Source organism: Pygocentrus nattereri, chromosome 25 (assembly GCF_015220715.1).
Source record: "Pygocentrus nattereri isolate fPygNat1 chromosome 25, fPygNat1.pri, whole genome shotgun sequence".
Taxonomy (NCBI): Eukaryota; Metazoa; Chordata; class Actinopteri; order Characiformes; family Serrasalmidae; genus Pygocentrus; species Pygocentrus nattereri.
The window spans coordinates 7,132,153-7,159,911 of NC_051235.1; the positions used below are offsets into that span (position 1 = coordinate 7,132,153).

Here is a 27,759-nt window from a genome sequence, read left to right on the forward strand (position 1 = left end):
AGTTAATGTGTGGAAAAGTGCATTATTAAACTTGTACAAAAGAACATTTCTGAAACTGGTTGGTTTAAATAAATAAATAAATAAATGTACCAAAAACTTTGTTGCCATTTAAGCTAGCGTCAGCACCGCTATGGTGAGTGAGTTAGCAGCCGGCCAACGCTGAAATAGCCAGCCAGCATGTTCAGGCACCTGAAGACAAGAGTCTGATTGTAACGTGCTACTTTGTACAGCGTGACCACCGAACACTGTGGAAGAATACTGTGAACTTCAGTTTGGCCTCAAAACTGTAATTAATTGTGAAAGACAGAGGGGAATGATGAACGTCCACCTTGATGCCCTGCTTTGCTGGATGTGCTGTAGTACGATAGCGGAGATACGACGGAAGTTACTTGGCTGTCACCAGACACTGGCCTTGGGTTACCCTTACCAGAACAAAAAAGCGAAATAGAGAACACTTTGTGTGTTTGGTTCTTAGTTCAATGTCATAGAACGCTGGCTAACTGGTTTTCCTCTTTTGTAAATACAGCAACAACAGGGATTACTGATGCAGTTAACAATACCACAAGTGACATCAACACAACGATGACCAGCCTGGACAGCATCACAACAACTACACTAATGTTGCTCAACACAACAACAACGGCTGACACAACAACTACACCAGTTACAACCACCACGCCGGTCACCACCACCACCATGCCGGTCACCACCACCACCATGCCGGTCACCACCACCATGCCGGTCACCACCACCACCACGCCGGTCACCACCACCACCACGCCGGTCACCACCACCACCACGCCGGTCACCACCACCACCACGCCGGTCACAACCACCACCACCACGCCGGTCACAACCACCACCACCACACCGGTCACAACCACAACCACCATGCCGGTCACCGCCACCACCACCACACTGGTCACAACCACCACGATATCTACATCAACTCCTACTACAAATACTGCCACCCCTATTCAGTGTAAGAATAATGGGTTTCCACAGAATCAGGTCTGTCTCTGTCCTGATGATTACAGTGGAACGCTTTGTGAAATACGTAAGTCTTTTCTTTTTTCTGTTTCTAAGTAAACATCAGTCTATAATATTGTGGCATAACCATAAGCACACAGTCACTTAAATGGCGTAGTAGTCCTTTTAGTCCGATTTTCTATTTAACAACATCTTGAGAACCGGTTTCATAAAATCACTTGCTCAGTGGTATACAGCTCTGTGCAAAAATCCACCTCTGTGCAAGAGACCACCAGTCACTGATTACATTTCCAGTCAAACAGTTATTAAGTTGAAATTATGCAATTTTTACCAATGTTTCAGAAAAGACATAAGATTTTTCAGGAGATCTTTTAAGAAGGTTAGATGCAAGAGACTCCACTTGTATAAGGAAATGAAACTTTTAGGAGTTTCCAAAACTGGAGTTCAAAAATTGACTAAAAGCAAAAGATGTGACTCCTAAGAACCACCTGGAAGACCTGGTAGACACCAAAACCTGTCCTTGTCAGATAAAATAAGCACTTAAAGTTATTATCTTTGAGAGAGAGAAGACAATCAAGCTGCTTTAGATCTGAAAACATCCACAGGTGTTTCTGTCCATCCTTCCACCGTGAGAAAACAACTCCGTGCTATGGGTTTGAAAGGATGTGTAGCTTTTCAAGAAGATCCTCACTGAGAAAAATAAATGGACAAAAAAAGAATGTTTGCACTAAAACACCAAAACTGGACATCTGAGAAGCAGTTTTGTGGACTGATGAGTCTAAATTGGGTAATTGGGATTATTTTGATCGTGAGAAGAAGAAAATGTAAAAAAGTTTGAATCAACTTTGGAGGAGTGAAAAAGTATCCCTGTTAATACTTAATACTGATATCAGTGTCGGTGAAACATAGATCATTTGTAATTTTTATATATATACATGCAACCCAGACAAAAATCCACTGAAGAACAGGGTAAAAGGGGGCTAACAAAGTATCAGAGAAACAGATGGACTTCAGTCTGTAACTGTAGAACTACAAAGTGCAGTTATACAGTAAGTGGAGCTGACCAAAAAAAAAACCCCACCAAAAAAAGTTTTATTTCCTTTATTTTTTCTTGGCAGTTACTCTGACTTATGGTTGTATGCAAAATTTTAACCCAGTCAACTTGTATGTTTTCGTAAAATTCCAATTAGTTGACACACCTTTTACAGAGACCAAACTTTCTTCAACTTTCTGCACATCTAGGGCATGGTTTCTGTCTATTTACTGTAATAAAACTTAAATGGAATAAAATAAAATACACCATGACATTGGCACAGGCCACATTTTATGTTCTTTTCCCCCAGAAAATGTTGAAGTAAGGAAATAAACAGTAACTGTGGATTAAACGTGTTCGCTGTACATTACGTCTTCACATATTTTCACCTAGAAAATCAACACAACATACATTATGCAAGTAATTTGACCAGGGAGTTCAAACCGTACAACTGTGCATAGTAATAAGTAAACAAAACTGATTGGCTAGAAAGAACTAACAGGAAAAAAGTGATACATAAGATTAAATATTGTCAGTAGTGAAGTTTATGGATGTTTTCTTTCCGTTGCTTTCTTGCAGCAAACTTCTGTGCTAATGGTACGTTTGAGACCTTCACTTTTCCAAAAACCGTTTTCGGCCAATTTAGTTATTCAGCGCAGCGGTGTGAAGCACAAACACCCAATGGTGAAGTACTACAACCTTTTTTCCTGTTATTATAATGCTTCAATAGAATATTTGTTATTTCATAAAATAATTCATTTTACATTGTATATATTGCTATTTTATAACTATGATGATAATAGTAAATCAGACTCAAATGCCACAATATATTAAGAGAATTTGCCCTTATTCTAAAAATCAGTTCATGTTTCGAAACAATGCTTTTCTTCTCTCTGTATTTGGATCTCATAGCTGGTTTGCCAAAGGCCACCGCTCAGTGCTTGAATGGGACATTTGATAAGCTTCAGAGGCTGCAGTGCTCCTTAACTCTTGAACTTATTAATGTAAATGTAAGTAAAGTTTTCCACAGATATAGTTTCAGATAATATATATATCCATCCATCCATCCATCCATCCATTATCTTCCGCTTGTCCGGGGTTCGGGTCGCGGGGGCAGCATCCTAAGCAATGAAGCCCAGACCTCCCTTTCCCCAGCCACTTCCACCAGCTCTCCAAGGGGGATTCCGAGGCGCTCCCAGGCCAGCTGGGCGATATAGTCGCGCCAGCGTGTCCTGGGTCTTCCCCGGGGTCTCCTCCCAGGTGGACTCGCCTGTGACATCTCCCGAGGGAGGCGTCCAGGAGGCATCCTAACCAGATGCCCGAACCACCTCAGCTGGCTCCTCTCGACGTGAAGAAGCAGCGGCTCTACTCCGAGTCCTTCCCGGATGACTGAACTTCTCATCCTATCTCTAAGGGAGAGTCCAGACACCCTGCGGAGGAAACTTATTTCGGCCGCTTGTATTCGCGATCTTATTCTTTCGGTCATTACCCAAAGCTCATGACCATAGGTGAGGGTGGGAACGTAGATCGACCGGTAAATCGAGAGCCTTGCCTTATGGCTCAGCTCTTTCTTTACCACAACAGACCGGTAAAGAGCCCGCATCACTGCTGACCCAGCACCAATCCGCCTGTCAATCTCCCGCTCCCTTGTACCATCACTCGTGAACAAGACCCCGAGATACTTGAACTCCTCCACTTGAGGCAAGAGCCTATCCCCGACCCAGAGAGGGCTCTCCACCCTTTTCCGCCTGAGAACCATGGTCTCGGAATTAGAGGTACTGATTCTCATCCCAGCCGCTTCACACTCGGCTGCAAACCGATCCAGCGAAAGCTGAAGTTCGCGGCCTGATGTCCCCAATAGGACCACATCATCTGCAAACAGCAGTGATGTGACCCTGAGGTCACCAAACCGGACACCCTCCATCCCTTGACTGCGCCTAGAAATTCTATCCATAAAAATTATGAATAGAATCAGTGACAAAGGGCAGCCCTGACGGAGTCCAACTCTCACTGGGAACGAGTCTGACTTACTGCCGGCTATGCGAACCAAACTCCAGCTTTGTTTGTACAGGGCCTGAATGGCTCGTAGCAAAGAGCCATGTACCCCGTACTCCCGAAGCACCTCCCACAGAATACCCCGGGGAACACAGTCGAATGCCTTCTCCAGATCCACAAAGCACATGTGGACTGGTTGGGCAAACTCCCATGAACCCTCCAGAATCCTGGAGAGGGTGAAGAGTTGGTCCAGTGTTCCACGACCAGGGCGGAACCCGCACTGTTCCTCCTGGATCCGAGGTTCGACTATAAGCCGGACTCTCTTCTCCAGTACCCCTGCATAGACCTTGCCAGGGAGGCTGAGGAGTGTGATTCCCCTGTAGTTGGAACACACCCTCCGGTCCCCTTTTTTAAAAAGAGGCACCACCACCCCAGTCTGCCAATCCAGTGGCACCGCCCCCGATGTCCACGCAATGTTGAAAAGACGTGTCAGCCAAGACAGCCCCACAACATCCAGAGCCTTGAGGAACTCAGGGCGGATCTCATCCACCCCTGGAGCCTTGCCACCAAGGAGCTTCTTAACTACCTTAGCAACTTCGGCCTCAGTAATGGACAAGCCTATTCCCATGTCCCCAGACTCAGCCTCCTCACTGGAGAATGTGTCGGTGGGATTGAGAAGGTCCTCAAAGTATTCCTTCCACCGCCCAATGACGTCTTCAGTCGAAGTCAGCAGCACACCATCTCCACTATATACAGTGCTAGTGGCACACTGCTTTCCCCTTCTGAGTCGCCTGACGGTTTGCCAGAATCTTTTCGGAGCCGACTTAAAGTCAGTTTCCAAGGCCTCACCAAACTCCTCCCATACACGGGTTTTTGCCTTGGCAACAACTGAAGCCGCAGATCGCTTGGCCTGTCGATACCTGCCAGCTGCCTCTGGTGTCCCACAGGCCAACCATGCCCGGTAGGACTCCTTCTTCAGCTTGACGGCATCTCTCACCTGGGGTGTCCACCACCGGGTTCGAGGGTTACCGCCCCGACAGGCACCAACTACCTTACGGCCACAGCTACAGTCAGCCGCTTCAGCAATGGAGGAACGGAACATGGCCCATTCTGAGTCAATGTCCCCCACCTCCCCCGATATCTGGTCAAAGTTCTGACGGAGGTGTGAGTTGAAGATCAATCTGACAGGTTCTTCTGCTAGACGTTCCCAGCAAACCCTCACTATGCGTTTGGGCTTGCCTGGTCTGACCGGCATCTTCCCCCACCACCTGATCCAACTCACCACCAGGTGGTGATCAGTTGACAGCTCAGCTCCTCTCTTTACCCGAGTGTCCAAAACACATGGCCGCAAGTCCGATGACACGACTACAAAGTCAATCATTGAACTGCGGCCTAGGGTGTCCTGGTGCCATGTGCACTTATGGACATCCTTGTGTTCAAACATGGTGTTCGTGATGGACAAACTGTGGTTTGCACAGAAGTCCAAAAACTGAACACCACTCGGGTTCAGATCAGAGAGGCCATTCCTCCCAATCACACCCCTCCAGGTCTCACTGTCATTGCCCACGTGAGCGTTGAAGTCCCCCAGTAGGACAATAGAGTCTCCAGGAGGAGCACTTTCAAGCACCCTTCCCAAGGACTCTAAGAAGGCTGGGTACTCTGAACTGCTGTTCGGTGCATAAGCACAGACAACAGTCAGGACCCGTTCCCCAACCCGAAGGCGTAGGGAAGCTACCCTCTCGTCCACTGGAGAAAACCCCAACATACAGGCACCGAGTCGAGGGGCTATGAGAAAGCCCACACCTGCCCGCCGCCTCTCACCATGGGCAACTCCAGAAAAGAATAAAGTCCAGCCCCTCTCAAGGAGATTGGACCCAGAGCCCAAGCTGTGTGTTGAGGTGAGCCCGACTATATCTAGCCGGTATCTTTCAACCTCGCGCACCAACTCAGGCTCCTTCCCCGCCAGTGAGGTAACGTTCCAAGTTCCAAAAGCCAGTTTCAGCAACCGAGGATCAGAACGCCAAGGCCCACGCCTTCGGACACTGCCCGATCCACAACGCACCGAACCCCTACTACTGCCCCTCCCATTGGTGGTGGGTCGATGGGAGGGGGTAATATATATATATATATATATATATATATATATATATATATGTATGTATTTGTGTGTGTCTGTGTGTGTGTGTGTGTGTGTATACATATACGTACACAAAAAAGTTGGGATGCTGTGCAAAATGTAAATAAAAACAATCATGCAAATAATTTAAACACTATATTTAAAAAAAGGTAAAAAAAGACAACATATCAAATATTGTGACGGGGCAGCAAAAGGATGGTAAAGTTGTGTAATGCTAAAAAAACACCTAGTGGTTCATTGACAAAGGTCAATAACATGATTGGGTATTAAAAAAGCATCTCAGAAAGGCGGAGTCTTTCAGAAGTAATGATGAGGAGGAGTTCATCACTCTGTGAAAGACAATTCTAAAATAATGTTTCTCAACATAAAATAGCAAAGAACTTTTGTTTTCATCATCTGCCGTACATAACAGTTCATCTGACAACCAAAACAGTTTATCACTGCATCCACAAATGCAAGTTAAAACTCAAAAACACAAAGATGAAACCAGATAAAAACAGGATCCAGAAATGCTGCCACCTTCTCTGGGCCTGAGCTCATTTAAAATGGACTGATAGGAGGTGGAAAAGTGTCCTATGATTCAACGAATCAACCTTTGAAATTCTTTTTGGAAGTCATGGATACTTCGTCCTCAGGGCTAAAGACCACTCAGTTTGTTAACAGTGCACAGTTCAAAAGCCAGTATTCATGATGGCATAGGGGTACATTAGTGCACATGGCATGAGTGACGTGCACATCTGTGAAGGCACCATTAATGCTGAATGATATATCTATGTTTTGGCAACATGCTGCCATCCAGATGCCGTCTTTTTCAGAGGCCTTGATTATTTTAGCAAAATAATGTCAATCCACATTCTGCATGTATGACAACAGCATTGCACCATATTAAAATATTCTGTGTGCTAAACTGCCCTGTCTGCAGTCCAGACCTGTCTCCACTGAAACTTTTGGCGCATTATGAAATGAAAAATATGACAAAGGAGAGCCTGAACTGTCGATCAGCTGAAATCCTATGTTAAACAAGAACAGGAAAACATTTCACTTTCAAAACAGCAGCGTCTTCACAGTTCCCATACGCTTGAAGAGTGTTGGTAAAAGAAGAGGTGATGAAACAGAGGTAAATTCCCCCATGCCAACTGTTTTGAACGTGTTGTTGGCATCAAATTCAAAAAGGGCATATATTTTTCAAAAAACAATATCATTTAAACAGTGGTCTTTGTAGTATTTTGCTTAAAAAATGTGGTTTATGTGATTTGCACAACATTGCATTTCATTTTTATTTATATTCTGCACAGCATCACTATATATACATATATTTAGATATAGTGTATTTTATGTTTGCGAATGAAAATTTCACAAACAAGAAACTGACCTCAGCTATGTGAATGTAAGTAATGCTACTTAGTAAATTCCAACTTTTTCTTTTTAGCTTTCAAGTGCCAGTCAGGCAGACACTCAGCTGTTGGCATCCAACGCTCAAATCCTCACATCCGTTCCTTCCCAGCTAACTGCGCAAAACATCAGCGTTGCTGCCCAGATAGCCAGCAGACTGCTGTCCACATCGAGTATCACTGAGGTATGGTTCTCCAAGCACTTTTGACAAATGAAATGCAATGTCAGAGTAAACTACAGCATACTACCTCACAGTTTCTGTAAAAACACAGTTAGGTCCATAAATATTTGGACATTGCTATATTAGCAGTTACAGCATATTGGAGTTGAAATTGAATAATAAATACAACGTCAAAGTCTAAACTCACTAACTGACATACATGCTCAATTGGACTGAGATCTAGAGACTGACTTGGCCATTGCAGAACGTTCCATGTCTTTGACATCTCCACTGTAAAGCTTTGTCCAATGTATTTTGAATCATTTTGGTGAACACTGAGCACATGATATAGCCCTGTACACTTCAGGGTTCATCATGCTATTTTTTGTCAGCATTCAAAACCTCAATAGATGCAAGGAAACTAATTCCACACATACAACCACACCTTGTCCGTACCACAACACTACCTCCACCATGCTTCACAGATGAGGTGGTAGGTTGTTGATCATGAGCAGTGTCTTTCCTGCCTCATGCTCTTTCCTTCCCATTGTTCTACTACAAGTTGATGTTTGTCTCATCTGTCCATGAGGTGTTTCAGAACTGTACAGGATTCTTAGATTATTTTTGGCTAGCTCTAATCTGGTTTTCTTGTTTTGTTTTGAGGATTACCAATGGTTTAGAACTTGTGGTAAACCCCTGCATTTACGCTTCTCTTGATTGTTGACTGTAGCCAAACTCTTGGAGGGTGTTTATGATCTGGCTGACTGTTGTGAAGGGATTTTTTCTTCACCGTCGTTCATCGTCCTTTTTAAGAATGTCGATTTAGCCACACCTGATGTTTTTGCTATCTCTCTGACTATTTAGATTGAGGGTGGCTTAAAAATGGCTTGTTTCACTGGCAGTGCAGTTCTCTGGACTTTCGATTGAGAGTTAACAGCAACAGATTCCATATAGAAGTACCACACTTCAACTCAATAAATGAGGGTATGGCACAAACCTGGGTATGTCCAAAACCATTGGGCCACCGAAAAAGAGGGTCATGCATGAAAATGATTGGAATTTCTTGACTGTTCACCCTGTTTGACTGTAAATACTCTCTAATATTATTTAATTTCAGCTCCAAAATGCTGTGGTAAAAGACCATCAAGTATACATTATTAATTTTTCAGAATAAAACATTTAACAACTTATTGACAGCTACACGTCTTTTCAAATGGCTTTTTGAAGTGATACCTTACCTGATTAAGCTGGACTGTGCTCATGCGAGACCAATGGATAAATCATTGAGCAACCTAGGTGATGGAAATTGGACACTTTGTTTACACATGGAATCACATGATTTTCATATTCAGTTCATTAACTTATCCTGCAAAATAAATAACTTATTTAAAAGTACTTAATGGTTGTTTTGACTGGAAATTAAAGAAATGGAAGATGGCCTTTGACTATTGTCCAGTACTGTAAATGTTTTGCCAGCAAAATTGTAGAGGTAAAAGTGTAACTGTGCTGTTTTTTCTTTCTGTTCAGGACGTCAAGTTGGCTGCAGTGACCACGGTCAGCCAGCTTCTTAATGCCAGTGATAGCCAGTTCTCCACTACAACTGTTAATTCTACCAACAAGTACGGCTACTGATTTCACCCAATATGTAGTTATTATGTACCTGGATGAGATACAACACAACCTTGTATTGCAAGAACCGCACAATTTCTACTGCTAAGAAGTTCATGTTTAAAAATACGTTTAACATATTGGAAGAAAATTAAACACAATATATAAACTGTCATAAATGTTCCACTGGCCACATTTCATCTTGTTCAGTTCAGCAAATAAACAGCAGAAGTGTGCTTGTTGTAGAGGAGGTGTTAACTCATTTTTACAAATCAACAAAGCATGCCATTGCCATGAGTAGGGGTGCATATGGTTTGCATGTTTGGTTGTTGTCTCCACAGCCTCACCCAAACTCTGCAGAACTTCTCAAGGAGCTCAGGAAATGTGGGATTACAGCTAGTGCAGCCAAACCTGGCAATACAGTCACTGAAGTTGAATACTAATGGACCAACAGTGGTCCAGTTCACCGCTGTTAAAGGTGAGTGTGGCTGGAGACCATTCTCTGGCATTCACAAGTCTTACCATATCTTCTAGTTGCTGAAAACCCATTTGCTGAAGAAAAAAAAAAGGAAATATATGGGTAAGATTTCTTCTTTTAAATAAATAAATAAATAAATAAAGGGCTTGACTTTTGCATAGTAATGTACACCAATCAGGCATAAAATTATGACCAACTCCCTGTTTCTACACTCACTGTCCGTTTTATCAGTGCCACTTACTCTATAAATTACGTGATACTTTATTAATCCCACAAACGGGGAAATTCCACCTCCACATTTAACCCATCCATGAAGTAAAACACCACATACACACTAGTGAGTAGACACACACACTAGGGGGCAGTGAGCACACTTGCCCGGAGCGGTGGGCAGCCCTATCCACGGCACACGGGGAGCAATTGGGGGTTAGGTGTATTGCTCAAGGACACCCCAGTCATGTGCTGTCGGCCCTGGGGATCGAACCGGCAACCTTCCGGTCACAGGGCCAGTTCCCTAACCTCCAGCCCACGACTGCCCTTTTGCACTTTGTAGTTCTACAGTTACAGACTATAGTCCATCTGTTTCTCTGATACTTTGTTAGCCCCCTTTTACCCTGTTCTTCAGTGGTCAGGAGCCCCATGGATCCTGACTAATAAAGTATCAGAGAAACAGATGGACAGTCTGTAACTCTAGAACTACAAAGTGCTCCTATACAGTAAGTGGAGCTGATAAATGGACAATGAGCGTAGAAACAAGGAGGTGGTCATGATGTTGTGTCTGATCGGTGTGTCTATGTCTGTGTCACAAACTTCAAATGAAAAAAGGGAAGGTCTTTGTTTAAACTAGAATGTTCATGTGCACCAGTGGTAGCTGAGTGCTAAGCATACCATTGGACGTCTCAGAGGGGGCTAGTAGAGCTTAAGAAGAGAAGGCTTAGCTCTAAAGGTTTGCCACTAGTACTATTAAAATTCCAGTCTGGCTGGAGATTTACTCTGCTTGTGTAGCTTGTAAAACAAACATCATCTAGATGATCTTTTGGAAAACTGCATTGAACAACAGATTGATAAATGTGGTGTGGTGGTGAACTCATCGTTTCTTATGAAAATATTAAGGCTTTTCCAGCTACTTTTTGCTATCTCACTAAAGTAATGAGTGGAACGTCCAACTTGAAGTTCAGTCTCAGCTTTGTAGTCCATGCATTGCATTGAACCTCTTTTAAATTCAGTCAGCAATCATGGACTCATTTGTTATGTCACTGTACTGAATGTCCTGTAGGTTTGTCGGACACCTTCTTACCCAACAGAATCAACGTTAGTCAAAACCCTGATTCTCAGAACCTGTTTCCCGTTGATGTCCAGATGTCCATCAAAATTGGAGATACTACAGGTGTGTACATTACATGTTCTGTACCCCTCTGTCACCAGACTATACATGTTGAGGCTTTAAAGATTCTTCAGGAAGTAGTGGTTATGTATAGTTTATGTATGTTATTCTTTATTAACACTGAGCACATAATGCGTAATCAGATTTCTGCAGTAATCTGATTATTTAGTTGGTCATGTAAATGGCATACTTAGATTTCTTGGCCTAAATTTGATTTAAAAATCCAGTGAAGAGTAAAGATCCACCTCAGTAAAGATTCAGCACATGTGTACTCTTACTCTGATTTCTTTCCGATTTCTCAGTCTGCGCATTTGCAAAAACAGATGGTGGTACCAGAAATAAGCAAGTAGTGTTCAGCGACACTGAAACCAACGACATGCTTGACAAAATAAATGATTTAAATATTCATCCATGCAATATCCAAATATTCATTCATGCGATATTTTTCTTGAAAAAGCCGCAGCATGAAATTTGCGCTTTACGTTATGTTTACATCATAACTTATTGGCTGGTTGCAAAGCAGAAATCCAATTACTGCCTGACTCTTGGAGACCCAGAGTTTCCCCATTATCTGACTACTCAAGTGCATTAACACATTAATCAGATTACTTACAAAATCAGATTTTTTTTTTGCAGTTATCAGATTGTTGAGCACATGCTTGAAAATGTTCAAACTGCAGTTTGGTGAAATTTTCTGCTAGTTTTTAAATGCAGTTGTGTGTATTTTTTGGTCCAATATCCAATTTGAACTAATTTACTGGATACTGGATATCAGATCAATGCCATCTCCCAGAGGTAGCATATAATTTAGGTTTGGCACCATAACTAAATTATAAGTGGGGCATCAGAGCCAGGGGGTTAGGTAGATCTACAGTAGATCTATCCAAAGGAGACACACATTCAATAGAGATGCAATTACAGCATAATCAATACAAAGCGTTGCATACAAGCCCTCCTATGTTAATCAGTGTTGACTTTTTGTACCAGGTGGACTTTTTTACCGTTTGCAACAACAGAAGCATATTATAGATAGTGGCTTTATTGGGACATAGTGATTGGTTGGTGGGAAATTGCTCCACAAAGATGTTGTCCACACATTTTTGGATATTTTGCATTTTTTTCTTTAAAAAAAAAAAAATCTCCATCCACACCAGTGTTTTTGAAAATCTATCCAATAACACAAGAATGTGAAACCAAACGCTCATATAAGCATATCAGCCCAATAGAGGGCAATAATACCTTAAGGCCTCAAGAAGAACACTGTGAAGGCAAGGCAATTTTTTTTTATACAGCACATTTCATACACAACGGTCATTCAAAGTGCTTTACCCCTCAGAAAATGCAACGATAATTCAAATTAAATTACAAAAGCATGTTACAAACACAGGCTTTGACACAATATTTCACACAGATTCAAATTCTGAATCCTGCCAGAAAACAAAAGCTTGAAAAGAGAAGGAAAGCTTACCATGTTGTACAATCAGAGACAAGATGACACTGACAATAAAACAAAGATATAGAGACGGAAATGTCATTTATGGTTTAATATGGTTTAAAGTCTTTCATTTTGAAACCATTAAAATTTGACTGTTTTTACTAGTGCTATTAACTGTGTGCACTGAGTGCTCCTGTTACGTCTTGTGCTGATTTTTCATTTTATTCTTTCTCTGTTTCTTAATAGGCTCTCAGAATAAGCCTAATGTTGACACTGTTGGATTTGTGCTCTACAATAATGATCAGTTCTTCGAGTCTGAAGCTTTTAAAAGTTCTCTGGGCACCAAGAGAAGAGTGATCTCAGGAAATTTGGGGGTTGAAAATGTCTCTGTCACTGTTAGGTTCAACATAAATAACACTATTCAGTTCAACAGCAATCAGGAAGAGGTACGTGGATAAATTGCTCTTGTGTTTAGACGTCCTTAAGAATTTATAAAGTAGGAAAATGATCACATCACCAGATTGCAAATGTTTGGCCTTCATTTAATCCTAACGTGGTTTCACATGAAAAATACACTCACTGACCACTTCATTATGTACTAGAGTAAAGGGCAAGTTCGAGACGCCTTTTTAAAAATGGATTCTCCGGTCAAAAAAACAAGTTAGTCATTTTTCAGGAGGTATTTTTGAGGAGATTAGATATATAATCCCCTAAAAAAGATGACTGAAAGCTACTCCCCATCGAATAAACAGCATGTAAAACATTCATCTTTGAGAAAGAGGAGAACATCAAGCTCCACTCTTACTTCAGATCTGAAAACTCCACAGCCATCCTTCCACTGGGAGAAGACAACTCAGTGCTATGGGTCTGAAAGGATCTGTAGCTGTCAAGAATAAACCTCACTGAGAATGAACATAGAAAAATTAAACACTGACCACCTGTGTTGTGCTGGTGTGAATGGATCAGAAACAGCAGTGCTGCTGGAGTTTTTAAGTGCTGTGTCCACTCACCGTCCACTAGACGCTCCTACAAGGTAAGCCAACAAGGTAGGAGTATCGTAAAGAGTGGACAGTGTGTAGACACAGTGCTTAAAAACTCCAGTCGCAGTGCTGTGTCTGATCCACTCAAACCAGCGCAACCCACACTAGTACACCAGCACCATATCAGTGTCACTGCAGTGCTGAGAATGATCCACCACCCAAATAGTACTCTGTGGTGGTCCTGTGGGCGTCATGACCATTGAAGAACAGGGTGTAACAAAGTGTTACAGTCTGTAACTGTAGAACTACAAAGTGCTCATCTATAGCAAGTGGAGCTGATAAAATGGAGAATGAGTGATCAAGATCGAAGTGCTTAATAAAGTAACCAGTGACTGTACACACACTGAAATGGACAAATGGCATCACATCAGATTTATTGTGGGTTGCCTTCTAAGCAGCCTGCTTACTCCATATAGGTAGGCCTTATTGTACAATTTACATTATTTCACGTAATTTTACATTATAGTGGAGAAACTGAAGTGTCATTTCTGTATGTGTAGGCTTGGGACAATACGGAATAGTATTGGGAATATGAATTCAGAATACAAAAAATAAGTGTCAAAATAATAATAATCATTTTCGAAAAACTACAAAAGAAACAGTAATTTTTTAAATGAACTGTGTTAGAATCAGACCACCGCATATAGCAAACATGCTCATTAGATTAATGCTTCTAATTCTTTACAAAATAGCAATTTTTGACCAACAAAGGTTCCTGCTAAAGCCTGAGTAGACTGATAAATCAATGTGATCAGTTATTAATCTCAGTGTTACTGAGCTCTGCTAAAGCCTGAGTAGACTGATAAATCAATGTGATCAGTTATTAATCTCAGTGTTACTGAGCTCTGCTAAAGCCTGAGTAGACTGATAAATCAATGTGATCAGTTATTAATCTCAGCGTTACTGAGCTCTGCTAAAGCCTGAGTAGACTGATAAATCAATGTGATCAGTTATTAATCTCAGTGTTACTGAGCTCTGCTAAAGCCTGAGTAGACTGATAAATCAATGTGATGATCAGTTATTAATCTCAGTGTTACTGAGCTCTGCTAAAGCCTGAGTAGACTGATAAATCAATGTGATGATCAGTTATTAATCTCAGTGTTACTGAGCTCTGCTAAAGCCTGAGTAGACTGATAAATCAATGTGATCAGTTATTAATCTCAGTGTTACTGAGCTCTGCTGAAGCCTGAGTAGACTGATAAATCAATGTGATCAGTTATTAATCTCAGTTTTACTGAGCTCTGCTAAAGCCTGAGTAGACTGATAAATCAATGTGATCAGTTATTAATCTCAGTTTTACTGAGCTCTGCTAAAGCCTGAGTAGACTGATAAATCAATGTGATGATCAGTTATTAATCTCAGTGTTAATGAGCTCTGCTAAAGCCTACGTAGACTGATAAATCAATGTGATCAGTTATTAATCTCAGTGTTACTGAGCTCTGCTAAAGCCTGAGTAGACTGATAAATCAATGAGATGATCAGTTATTAATCTGTGTTACTGAGCTCTGCTAAAGCCTGAGTAGACTGATAAATCAATGTGATCGGTTATTAATCTCAGCGTTACTGAGCTCTGCTAAAGCCTGAGTAGACTGATAAATCAATGTGATCAGTTATTAATCTCAGCGTTACTGAGCTCTGCTAAAGCCTGAGTAGACTGATAAATCAATGTGATCAGTTATTAATCTGTGTTACTGAGCTCTGCTAAAGCCTGAGTAGACTGATAAATCAATGTGATCAGTTATTAATCTCAGTGTTACTGAGCTCTGCTAAAGCCTGAGTAGACTGATAAATCAATGTGATCAGTTATTAATCTCAGTGTTACTGAGCTCTGCTAAAGCCTGAGTAGACTGATAAATCAATGTGATCAGTTATTAATCTCAGTGTTACTGAGCTCTGCTAAAGCCTGAGTAGACTGATAAATCAATGTGATCAGTTATTAATCTCAGTGATACTGAGCTCTGCTAAAGCCTGAGTAGACTGATAAATCAATGTGATCGGTTATTAATCTCAGTGTTACTGAGCTCTGCTAAAGCCTGAGTAGATTGATAAATCAATGTGATCAGTTATTAATCTGTGTTACTGAGCTCTGCTAAAGCCTGAGTAGAGTGATAAATTAATGTGATGATCAGTTATTAATCTCAGTGTTACTGAGCTCTGCTAAAGCCTGAGTAGACTGATAAATCAATGTGATCAGTTATTAATCTCAGTGTTACTGAGCTCTGCTAAAGCCTGAGTAGACTGATAAATCAATGTGATCAGTTATTAATCTCAGTGTTACTGAGCTCTGCTAAAGCCTGAGTAGACTGATAAATCAATGTGATCGGTTATTAATCTCAGTGTTACTGAGCTCTGCTAAAGCCTGAGTAGATTGATAAATCAATGTGATCAGTTATTAATCTCAGTCTTACTGAGCTCTGCTAAAGCCTGAGTAGAGTGATAAATTAATGTGATGATCAGTTATTAATCTCAGTGTTACTGAGCTCTGCTAAAGCCTGAGTAGACTGATAAATCAATGTGATCAGTTATTAATCTCAGTGTTACTGAGCTCTGCTAAAGCCTGAGTAGACTGATAAATCAATGTGATCAGTTATTAATCTCAGTGTTACTGAGCTCTGCTAAAGCCTGAGTAGACTGATAAATCAATGTGATCAGTTATTAATCTCAGTGTTACTGAGCTCTGCTAAAGCCTAAGTAGACTGATAAATCAATGTGATGATCAGTTATTAATCTCAGTCTTACTGAGCTCTGCTAAAGCCTGAGTAGACTGATAAATCAATGTGATGAGATCATATGTATTAGAGTCAGGGAGAGGCAGCATGTTAGGAAACCACTGCTGTAGCGTATAAGATGTCCACTTCATTCACATAAATGTTGAGAATAGCAGTCTAGGGGGAATGTCTGTTTAAAACAAGGCTTATGCTAACATGGAGATGCTAATCTGTTGTTGGCTGTTTTCAGAATCCGCCCTCCATGAGCATCCAGGACTTTGCGTGTGTGTTTTGGGACTACAAGCTGGGAGACTGGAGTACAGAAGGCTGCATCAAAGTCCCAACGCCCTTCAATAGCTCAAACCTTTCTGCTTCCCTGGCCTGCAGGTGTGACCACACCACTAACTTTGCTGTGCTGATGGTGAGGCTGGGTTGTTGACACATCTGAGGGTGTAGAAGTCACTGTTTCAGAGGGTCACTTTCACAAGACATGACCAAACAATTGTTTATTATAACATCCATGTCCATTCCCTTCTGCTATGAAATAATGAATGTTATGTACAGAAGTCAGTCGGGTCAATTTTGTGTTTCTTTGCAGAGGTTTAGCACAAACTACAAATATTCTGAAGCTTTAGGCGTGATCAGTATAATCGGCTGTGCTCTGTCTGTTGCGGGCTTGGTCATCACAGTACTGTTCCAGATCCTGACGAGGTAAGAAGCTAAAACGGTTCAGTTTGTAGTGAGCAGTCACATTTATTTATTTCTTTTATTTTGGCACTGTGTTCTGGCTTATTCCACATTTTAAATGAGACAGTGACTAGAAGTCTGATAAGCGAGGACATATTTGGTTCATCAAAGTTTGGTTTCTAATTCTTGCATGTGACTTGTGGCTAACAAGCAGTGGAAGCTTATAGCTCACCAACTACCTTGAACAAGGCCTGAAATTTCAGCCTAAACAATACAATACAAGGCTACATGTCCATCGGTCATCATGTTCTGAGTTGAAAATCAACAAAATCTGTCAGGTTCACGGGGGGTGCTGGATTAACCCCTAAGTAAAATAATTAAAAATGATTTTAAATATTAAAATAATCAGCTGTTCACAATTAAGTAAAATGAATAAAATTGCCAAATAACCCACCGTCACATAAACGGCCTGCTGTTCTGGCAGTCGTGGGCTGGAGGTTAGGGAACCAGCCTTGTGACTGTGAGGTCACCGGTTTGATTCCCAGAGCAGACAGTATGTGACTAAGGTGCCCTTGAGCAAGACACCTAACCTCCAACTGCTCCCCAGGCAAAAACGAAAGACTAGTCGATCGATTACCAAAACGAATAATCGATTATTCAGTTTATGAATCAGTACATTACCAAATAACTTTTATGTAGCTATTAGCTTTTAAAGTTAGGTTGTTTTATGCATATGCTTACTAATAATAAAGACAATAAAGATGAATACCATTCAAGAATTCATTGTTTCCGGACAATACAAAAAAATTGAAGAAAAAAAAAACAATTTTTCCTTTCAAAACTTCTAACCTAGAATGTGTAAAGTAAAAAAAATCAGTCTAAATTTAAATGTTACATTTAAGCAGTGCAGTCTGTGCTCTGCTCTCGGTCTAAACTCTGCAGCTAAATTCTACAATCACAGGTCTTTAATGAAACGGAGGCAAGTCAGCATCTCCCTCTGCTCCTGTGAGCCTCGCTCTCCTCTGAGAGCAGATATTCTGCAGAGGAGACGATCTGGAGGGGAAACCAGCTGCTATCGTCGCGTCTCGAAGCACAAACCTCCGTACTTCACACACTACACTAATGAGTGCACTTCTAATGGTATATGTGCTACTTTTACACATTATTTAGTGAGCTAGTATGAGGTTTGTATCTTACCGAGATGAATCTTCTTCACCCAGTGAGCCGCCGAGTTTCCTCTTCAGATGCTCCAGCATGGAAGATGTGCTCCATGCCAGCTGAGCTCGGCTTTACAAAAGGCACAGCTAAAACTTTTTTCAGAGTTTTTTTTCTTTTTGTTTTTGTTCTTGAGGCTGCCAACGTGCTGTTGTTAATTCTCCAGGAAGCATTTACTGTCAAAATCTTCCTAGTGAGCACGAGAAAGACACGTAATGACGTCACCAACTAATCGGCTACTAAATTAGTTGCCAACTAATTTGGTCATCGGTTTTAGTCGACTAAGTTGAATAAACGTTGCACCCCTATCCAATATACAACTGCTTATATTCAGCCCATTAACTTTCTGGTCATTGTTTCCTTCTCCAATCCAGGGCAACACAACAACAGGGGCTCTGTACATGTTATTTACAGCCCTTGCATCTGTCCTCAAAGAATACTAGTACTAATACTGCTGCTCCTAATAAAAGCAGTTGAGGAAACATTGTAAAATTAAAGCAGAATCCATTTCAGTCCAACTGGGTATTTGTGTTCATTATAAACCAGCATAGTGTATTATTGTTGTTCCTGAAGCATCGCAGCTTCTGAACACCAGGTGGTGCCAAAATGTTTCCAAAATGACTTTGTAGAAACTTAAAGAAGCAGCCAGTTTTTCATAACTGTGTGTGTTTCAGAGACCCTTCCTGCTCATTGGCACTCCTTTTCAGGCTAAACTTGGTTATCAAATTGTTTTAGGGTGCTAAAGTTTCAAGTTACTTAGAATAATGATTGTGGACATTTTACTCAAAAATAAGAGCATATATTGTAATATGCATAAGTTCCGTACAGTGGTTTAATAGACAAAAGTTCTGAAGTATTATCATAGACTGCAAAGTTTTTATAGTTAATAAATGATCAGTTATTTATTGTGACTTCTCACCAAATTATCTGCCTCAAGATTTCCTTTCCACCTCTCACATCAGCGCTGAGCCGTCAGTATAAACGCCTATTTTAACGTCTGACTCATTGCTCTCATATCGCTCTTGCAGCTTGAGCTGCAGCTGATAAAAAACGACAGACGAGCCATAAAATAATAGTTAAGGACTGTGTTTGATTACTGGGCGAGCATCAGCGATAACCTAATGACAAAGAAGCAGATATCAGGTAAAGTTTATTATTATTATTGTTGATTGTAGCAACGCTGATCCAAAAGCGTGAGTGGAGTCAGGTTTATTTCAAATGAGGCACTAAAACCCTGAAAACTAAACAGACTCCAGACCAAACAGTGACTCCTGTGGGAGCCACAGGAGCATTTTCAGTGAAATCGCGATGGACTGCAGCTCTGAATCACAGTCCACATCTACATGTACCTTTTTTCACATCTCCACAAACGTTTTAGTTTTTCTGTGGGCTGCTTGTGCTTTATAGTTATAAATAGGTGGGCCTTGGGGTGAAAAAGGTTGAGTACCCCTGGTTTAGAGCACAAAATAGAAATATGAGCAAAATTTTACTGTAATCACTACAGAGAGCAACTTTAGACAATGTGTTGTGCTGAATTTTGTGCTCCCATGTCAGCAGGCATATGGATACCAGATTACATTTGTTATTTCTGTTATTTTTGTTGATACACATCTTTAGTTAAGTACAACATTAGCATGTATTCATGGTCATTCATGGAGGAACCAACAGACACTGCAAACGTCATCTGTAGCATCCATGTGTCAGAATATGCCACCCAGCATTGAGCTACGTGGTGAATTTTTATTCGGTTTTATTGCTAGACAAGTGTGCACCACTGTAACAAAGACCTGGATGAGGTACAAACAGGCTGAAAGACGTTTTGGGGATGTCTATACACAAATGTTTTGGGTGACTATTGACTTTCAGTGCTTGTTAACAATGTTGGCCTTGTAGCTCCAGTGCAAATCTAAAGAGGCAACATTTAAAGGATCATTCCTTTAACGTCACCCTTCTGTGTGCAGAAATTCCAGAGGACTGAGCCCCACTCTTCTGATGGTCAGCATCTGCGTGAGCATGACCATCTTCTACCTCCTCTTCATCTTCGGCATTAACAACCCGGTCCAGCATAAGGCTGCATCTGAACCGTCACAGACCAACTCCATCCCACGGTCTGATTTCCACCAGGAGGTGGACCAAGGACTGTGCACGGCTATGGCTGCCTTGCTGCAGTATTTTCTTCTGGCCACATTTACCTGGAGCACCCTGTACGCCGCCCACATCTTCTTCGTGATCAAAAATGCCATGTCAGGTCCACCGGAAAACTTCAACATCATCTCCGTCATAACCGGCTGGGGTAAGAGGCCACAGCCTGTCAGAAATATTGCCTTCTTATGTAGGATTTACAGTAGCATCAACGGAAATAATGGAATGACTGTCAAGGTCTGATTTAGGGAAAGTTCAGTTGACTCTCTCATGCCCTGAGCTTCAAGTGAGAGTGGGGCGTGATTTGGTCTAGGATTGTTTGTTTTATTTGCCCACAAATAGTGCTCACAAAAGTCTTTGACATCAGCCCTGTTTATTGTCCAGCTTTCACATCCATAAAGAACCACAGAGAAGACCACATCCTAGACAGTTCTTTTCTTTGTAGAGAACAGAAATGGTTGCATCCACAAATTGTTGCATTTGGAGATCATTTGAAATGTCTTCCTCCTTGTTCTCCCGAGTGCCGATCTGTGTCATATTTTTTGAGTGGTGGATCCTTGTTCATAAATGATCTGAGGAGGCAAAAGTTGTCCACCATCTCCACATCTTCTCCATCAATGGTAAAGTTAGCTGCTTTTCCTGTTATCACAACCTTAGTCTTCTTCATCTTGACCTGAAGTACCATATTTTCACTGTAATTAGAATCAGATTTCAGGTCTACCAGATTTTCCTCTGTGAGTGTTGTCATTTGCATATTGAAGTGTCATCCACCAATCCGGAATCCTTGATCATGTTGCTATATGTTCTGCGTACAGGTTGATAGATAATATATATGGTGATAGTAACCTTGTCTAACTCCAGTGTGTCGCTTTACACTGACTTTAAAAGTAGGAAGCCTTGAGTCAGGTTTTTTGGACCATGTATCTGACCAAGTTGACTGAGTTCTCTTTGAATTCTCTTTCAAAGCGCTTGCAATTATCAGATTCATCCACTCGGGGAAGGGGTCCGAAACACATTCAACTATAAAAAATGTACTTGCACACGCTGCGTGCAGTTACACATTTCCACCAGAGACACACACATTTACATAGTGTGAAGTAAACAATCGGCACTGTTAAAACTATCCTTTGATAATGCTCCATTTTCACTGGTCACCAAGGCAACATTTTCTTGGTTGCATGCCGCCATTAGTGGCCTACCACTATGAGACAAGGAAGAACAATTTTATTAATGTCAACATGTAATGCAGTATTAAGGATGCAACATTAGGCTTATGTTCAAGGAATGACTAGGGTGTCGAAATTTTTCTGTTAGGTCTTGTTGTGTTCAGAGAAATCTAGCAGTGGACTTTTAAGTTTAAAGTGTTTGTCTAAAACCATTTTTCTTCCTTAAATTCAGGTTTCCCTGCTGTGATAGTTGGCATCTCATTAGGAGCCACATACCGACCAGATAAACCCTTAAACTACCGACAGGAGGAGTTGTAAGTAAAATTTTACTTCTACAGTATTTCTCTGCTGTGCTAGGATTTTCTGTTGGAAGTGATTTTTCGGTGGCAAGTTAATGCCGTTTTCTGCCAAGTGTAATCAGTTAATTTGCTGTATATATTACTGTACGCAATATACAGTCAACAATGAGAATTACATTTATAAATTCTTACCAAATATTTCTTTATTTGATTATTAATCACTATTAACAATCTGATGTAGATTTACCTGGATATCTGACTTTGTGTATGTGTCTGTGTGTTGCAGTTGTTGGCTGGCTGCGCTGACACCCAACAAGACGGTTGATTTACGGAAGCCCATGTTCTGGGGTTTTCTTCTCCCACTTGCTCTAATGATCTTTTTCAACATTGCTGTACTCTTTTACTTTGCACTCATCACCTGCAGGACTAACCAATCACTCAACAGGTGTGTACTGCTGTACTGCAGTGCTTTCTCATAATACACTATATGGTCAAAAGTATGTGGACATCTGGCCATCACACCTGTGCAAATTTGTTGGACATTCCTTTCCAAAACCATCAGCATTAAAATGGAGTAGGCCAAGCTTTGTAGCAGTAAGAGCCTCCACTATTCTGGGAAGCTTTCACAATTTCACGATTTTGGAGTGCGCCTGTGAGAATTTGTGCCTATTCAGTTAAAAGAGCATTTGTGGGCACAGGGGCCCAGTCCTGCTGGAACAGGAAATGTCTTTTTATGCTGTAATATTAACATTTGCGCTACACTGGAACTAAGGGGCCCAAACCCTGATAAACAGCCCCAGCCCATTATCCCTCCTCCACCAAACTTTACTGTTGGCACTGTGTATTCCAGTAGGTAGCATTCTCCTGGCATCCACCAAACCCAGATTTGTCCATCAGACAGCCAGAGAGTAAAGCTGATTCATCACTCTAGAGAACTTTTTTTTCCACTGCTTCAGAGTCCAGAGACTGTTCTTTACACCAATCTGTGGGCTGTGAAGCACCCTCTAGTGGTCTGCAGGCCTGTACTCATGGGGAGACAGTGGCTTATAGTGGGCCGGTAGAGACATATAACAACAAAAACATTGCAGTTGCAGGCTAATTAAACATCAACAGTTTGAGACAACTCAGAACAGACAGTTAGCCAGAGATGGAGAGGTTCTTCATGGTCTCCTACCTGTTTTGGTGCGGACGTATCAAACTTTTTCCCCACCTGTATTCACATTCGCTGAACCCGTCTGACAAAATCCGTGGTGGGAACGCATTTTATGATGAAACGGAAATTCATCCTCTTCTATCAGGACGGTTAGGGGTTAGGTGCCTTGCACAAAGTCACGTACTGTCATCTCTGGGGATCAAACCAGCAACCTTCCAGTGACAGGGCTGATTCCCTTTATAGAGTTTGGAACTCTATATAGATGATTTTTGTGTGGCTGAAACACCTGATCTCAGTAATTGGCCATACAGTTTACATAATAAAAGTTATTAGATAATATAATTAATGGTAGTAATTACTGTCTTTAACCCAGACTTAGGTCTTAGTTTCATTCCACCCATCAGCCTGGTACCGCATACAGCATAGTGTTCTTTTCTTTTCTGCAGCTCGCAAGTGACCCCTTTTCGGAAGAAGATGCTGAGCAGTGTGTCCTTGGCCGTGGTGCTGGGGATTTCTTGGATCATCGGCTATTTCATGCTCCTGTCTGTTGACCCAATCCAACATAACATTCTCACTTACGCTTTCTGTCTATGCAACACCACACAGGTGTGATTTAAGTATCTGTTGAACTTTTTTAAGCAATATAAAAATGTATTTGCATTTTTAACATTGGAAAAAAACAAAATATAAAACTTGTGCACATTTATGTTTTTCTCCGCGTATAAACTTATTTTCACTGCAACAAAGCATGGAATTTGACCAGGGTGCCTAAACTTCAGCATACAACCTTATAGTATGATATACTGAAATGTACATTATTTTCCTGTTAATTAATTTAACACATATCTGACACCTATGACAATTTCTCTCAATATCTTTTTATGTGAGTACATTTCATGCATCAAAATTAAGTTCATTTTGGGCACTTGCACTATATGGACAAAAGTATTGCGACATCTACATATTACACCCACAGGAGTTTTATGACATCCCATTCTAAATCCGTAGACAATTATATGGAGTTGCCCCCCCCTTTGCAGCTATATATCCACTCTTCTAGGAAGCTTTCTACAAAATGTTGGAGTCTGTCTGTGGGAATTTTTGTCCGTTCATCCAGAAGAGCATTTGTGAGCTCAGACACTAATGTTGGACAAGAGGGTCTGGGTCACAAACTCCCAAAGGTCTTCAGTAGTGTTGAGGGCTCTGCGAGGGCAACTGTGAAGGTCAGTCAAGTTCTTTATGGACTTTGTTTTGTGCTCTGGGGCTTGGTCATTCTGGAACAGAAAAGGTTCTTCACCAAACTGTTCCCACAAAGTTGAAAATGTACAATTGTCCAAAATGTCTTGGCCGGCTGAAGCATTAAGATTTCCCTTCACTGGAGCCCCAGTCTAGCCCAACCCCGAAAAACAACCCTATATCATTATCCCTCCTCCACCAAACTTTACAGCTAGCACAGTGCAGTCATGGAGGTAAAGTTCTCCTGGCATTTGCCAAACCCAGACTCGTCCATCAGACTGTCAGGTAGAGAAGCATGATTAATCACTCCACAGAATACATTTCCACTGCTCCAGAGTCCAGTGGTGGCGCTTTACACCACTCCATCCGATGTTCGGCATTGTGCTTAGTGATGTAATGCAGATGCTTGGCCATGGAAACCCAGGCCATGAACCTCCCACAGGTTTTGTCCTGATCTTAATGCCAGAGGAGGTTCGAACAGTTATTGATCAGCAGAGCTTTGATGACTTATGTTCTGTGCTCCTCAGCACTCGGCGACCCACTCCATAACTTTACATGGTCTGACACTTCATGGCTGAGTTGTTTTGGTTTCTATTCACTTCCACTTTTCAACAATACCACTCACAGTTGATCATGGAATACCTAGCAGGGAAGACATTTCGCAAACTGACTTGTTGCAGAGGTGGCATCCTATCTCAGTGTCATTCTTGAATTCAGTGAGCTCTTTAGAATGGGACATTCTTTCACTAACATTTGTAAAGGTAGACTACATGACTTGGGTGTTTGATTTTATACACTTGGGTCAGAGGGACTGAATGAAACACCTGAATTCACTGATTAAGGGTTGTGTCTCAATACTTTTGCCCGTGTGGTGTACGTTTCTAACAGTCTAAGACTGTTATGTGGTGCGATCGGCCATCCATATATGCAGATTAACTATTAAAAAATCAAAAATCAACTACAAAAAAAATCAAATAATTTGAGACCTTTAAAAAGCATAACATGTTGCAAAATAGGGCAGCTGTGAAAGTATCTTATTATTCGTCATACAGCTCAAATGACAACAAAGAACATACTTTTAAGAAAGAGAGTAGGTCATTACATTATAAAGAAGACCCCAGACGACCTTCATGATGTATTAATATACAAAATTACTAATGCAGTACAGATTTGTATTAAATTGAACTAGAATGGAATAGCAGTAATGTGTTTATATTATAATGTATAGATGCCTTATAAATGTATAATGCATTTTAGATCTTAAGAACAGCTTTGAATTAAGTTAATCTTAAATCTTAATCAAAATGTTCAGTGTCTTGTATTTGTTAATATTCAGCTTAGAGTGCTTGTTCTATTTGAGTATTAAACCTATTTAATCTGTGTTTTCTTTCCAAAGGGTGTTCAGATCTTTGTTTTATTCACCGTAAGAACAAAAATCTTCAAGGAGAAGTTTTCCATCTTCAGGAAGTCCATTCCATCCCCTGAGGTGTCTGTTCACAGGATGAGCTACCACCTATGGCCACTGAGGGAGAAAGATCTCCCAGAAAGCTACAGGTCTACAGACTTTGATCAGCAAGTAATGGACCACATGGATGATCAGACAGACCACGGACGACCAATGTAAAACGTTTGTTTAGCTACTGGAAAAACAAATGTGATTATGAGGTTTGGGTTTACAGTCAAGTGACATGTTTTTTGCTGAGCTGAACATATAAACGAAGTATAAAATGTGCCGTAGCTTTTGTACAAGCCACATTTTATGTTTTATTTTTCCCCCTATATGTTAAATTCAGCAAATTGTCAGTTAATGTTCAGAAAATGAACAAAGCATGCGGTTTGACTAAAAGTGCTTTTACGTACGACTGTATGTGGAAGCTTTTGTACAACCAACTGTAAATTTGTAGCAAAGGTTCAATTACTAGCAGTATTCATAATTTTGGCACATTTCTGTGTACTTGGTGAAAGAACAGAAAACCTGTTGACAGAATAATAGAATAACAGAGATGAGTGACAAAGAAAATACCTGAATAATTGAAAAAAGAAGCATAGTGAGTACAGATGCATTCAGACAGGTGTATTGCATAAGTATGGCAAAGTGCCTAGGAGGTCCAGTCTGACCATTGGTGGCAAGAAGGCAAATGAAGGAAATCTGAGTGACTTTCGAAGTGACTTTTCAGGGGGTTGATTTTGGGGCATAGAGCTTCAGTTACAAAGATTGCTCAGCTGGCCCCCAAAAATTGGCAATATGAGGCTTTCTTCTGACAGCAGCGATGTGGATAATAGTGAATAACAAATTAATTGTCATTTTAAAATGGTTAAATGTTTGTTCATTGCATGCAATGAAGTACTAAAGTGGGCAAATGAATTTCAAACTGTCCGTACCAAGTAGCTTTCAGGAGGTGACCGACACAACATGTGCTTACAAGTTTTACCATCTAATTTCCTGATAAATATCCCCTGAAAATAACAACTGGAACATAAAGTCTCAAATACAAAATCAACATTAAACTGAAGAAGTTATGATGACAGTAGTAGATGATTGACTCACATTCTTGGGAGATGTATCCAGTTCTCTTTGAATTCTCTTTCAATCCTCAGATTCATCTGCATGGGGAAGGGGACCGAAGCACAATCCATGTTACAAAACGTTCTCCCTCACATTGCTTGCAATTACACATTTCTGCCAGAGAGGTCTCCAAATCTCCTGAATTTACATAGGGTAGCTTTAATGGTTGTTTTTGACTGCAAGACATCCAAAAAAAAAAAAAAAAGCAACTGTGCAGGAGAAGGAAAAAACATATTTTACTTTAATGGAACATGCTTACATTTTCAAATTATGTGAAAAAATGAAAAACCAAAAATTTGATACAAGGTTTTGGGCACAATTTACTTGTTTCATTGATTTTCTATGTGAAAATAAGTTAACACATCCTCTACAGCAGGTGTTCTTTTTTGGGGTTAGAAATATTTTGCCACCCCCTCTTGGCCAAGTGTCAGTTCCCAGGTTGAGAACCCCTGCTCTGCGGTGAACACTCTCAAATATGGCATTTTTCTGCACATTTTTGTGCAAAATTTTTATTTATTTGCTGAGATATTGAAAAAAATAAAATGTAAACAATTATAAAATGTGATGTTAACTTCTGCACAGGCCACATTTTTTCCCCAATTCCTGGTAGGTTAAATTCAGCAAGTAAATATATTTAACATAACTGTGCAGAAAAATGTAGAGAATGTATTTGCAAAAAAGCATATCATTTGACCAGGGCTGTTCAGAACTTTTGCATAGCAACACATGCAAAGAAATATAATCAACAAAAATACATGTTGTTGAAAAATGATGGTAATGCTTTCTATGTTGTTAATTGCATGTGTTTTTAGCATTATGATGAGATTATTAGGTTGGTATTGCTGTTTGCACACTTTTGCCGCAAGTACCATGGAATTCTTTTGCTTTCCAAATCCCAACCACTGATTTGACTACAGCCACACTTGCGTCCACAT

At 40.8% G+C, this 27,759-nt stretch overlaps 1 protein-coding gene across 1 annotated transcript; it reads left to right on the forward strand.

Annotated features, from left to right (window-relative positions):
- The first annotated feature begins 815 nt into the window (after positions 1-815).
- Positions 816-27,029, forward strand: adgrg7.1 (adhesion G protein-coupled receptor G7, tandem duplicate 1). Its single transcript, XM_017713199.2, has 15 exons — positions 816-1,057; positions 2,603-2,707; positions 2,936-3,033; positions 7,585-7,731; positions 9,235-9,326; positions 9,657-9,793; positions 11,070-11,180; positions 12,859-13,058; positions 16,611-16,781; positions 16,959-17,071; positions 20,224-20,555; positions 21,803-21,884; positions 22,156-22,314; positions 23,469-23,628; positions 25,655-27,029. The coding sequence occupies exons 1-15, from the start codon at positions 892-894 to the stop codon at positions 25,880-25,882; spliced, it is 2,301 nt and encodes a 766-aa protein (XP_017568688.2). The 5' UTR covers positions 816-891; the 3' UTR covers positions 25,883-27,029.
- The last annotated feature ends 730 nt before the right edge of the window (positions 27,030-27,759 follow it).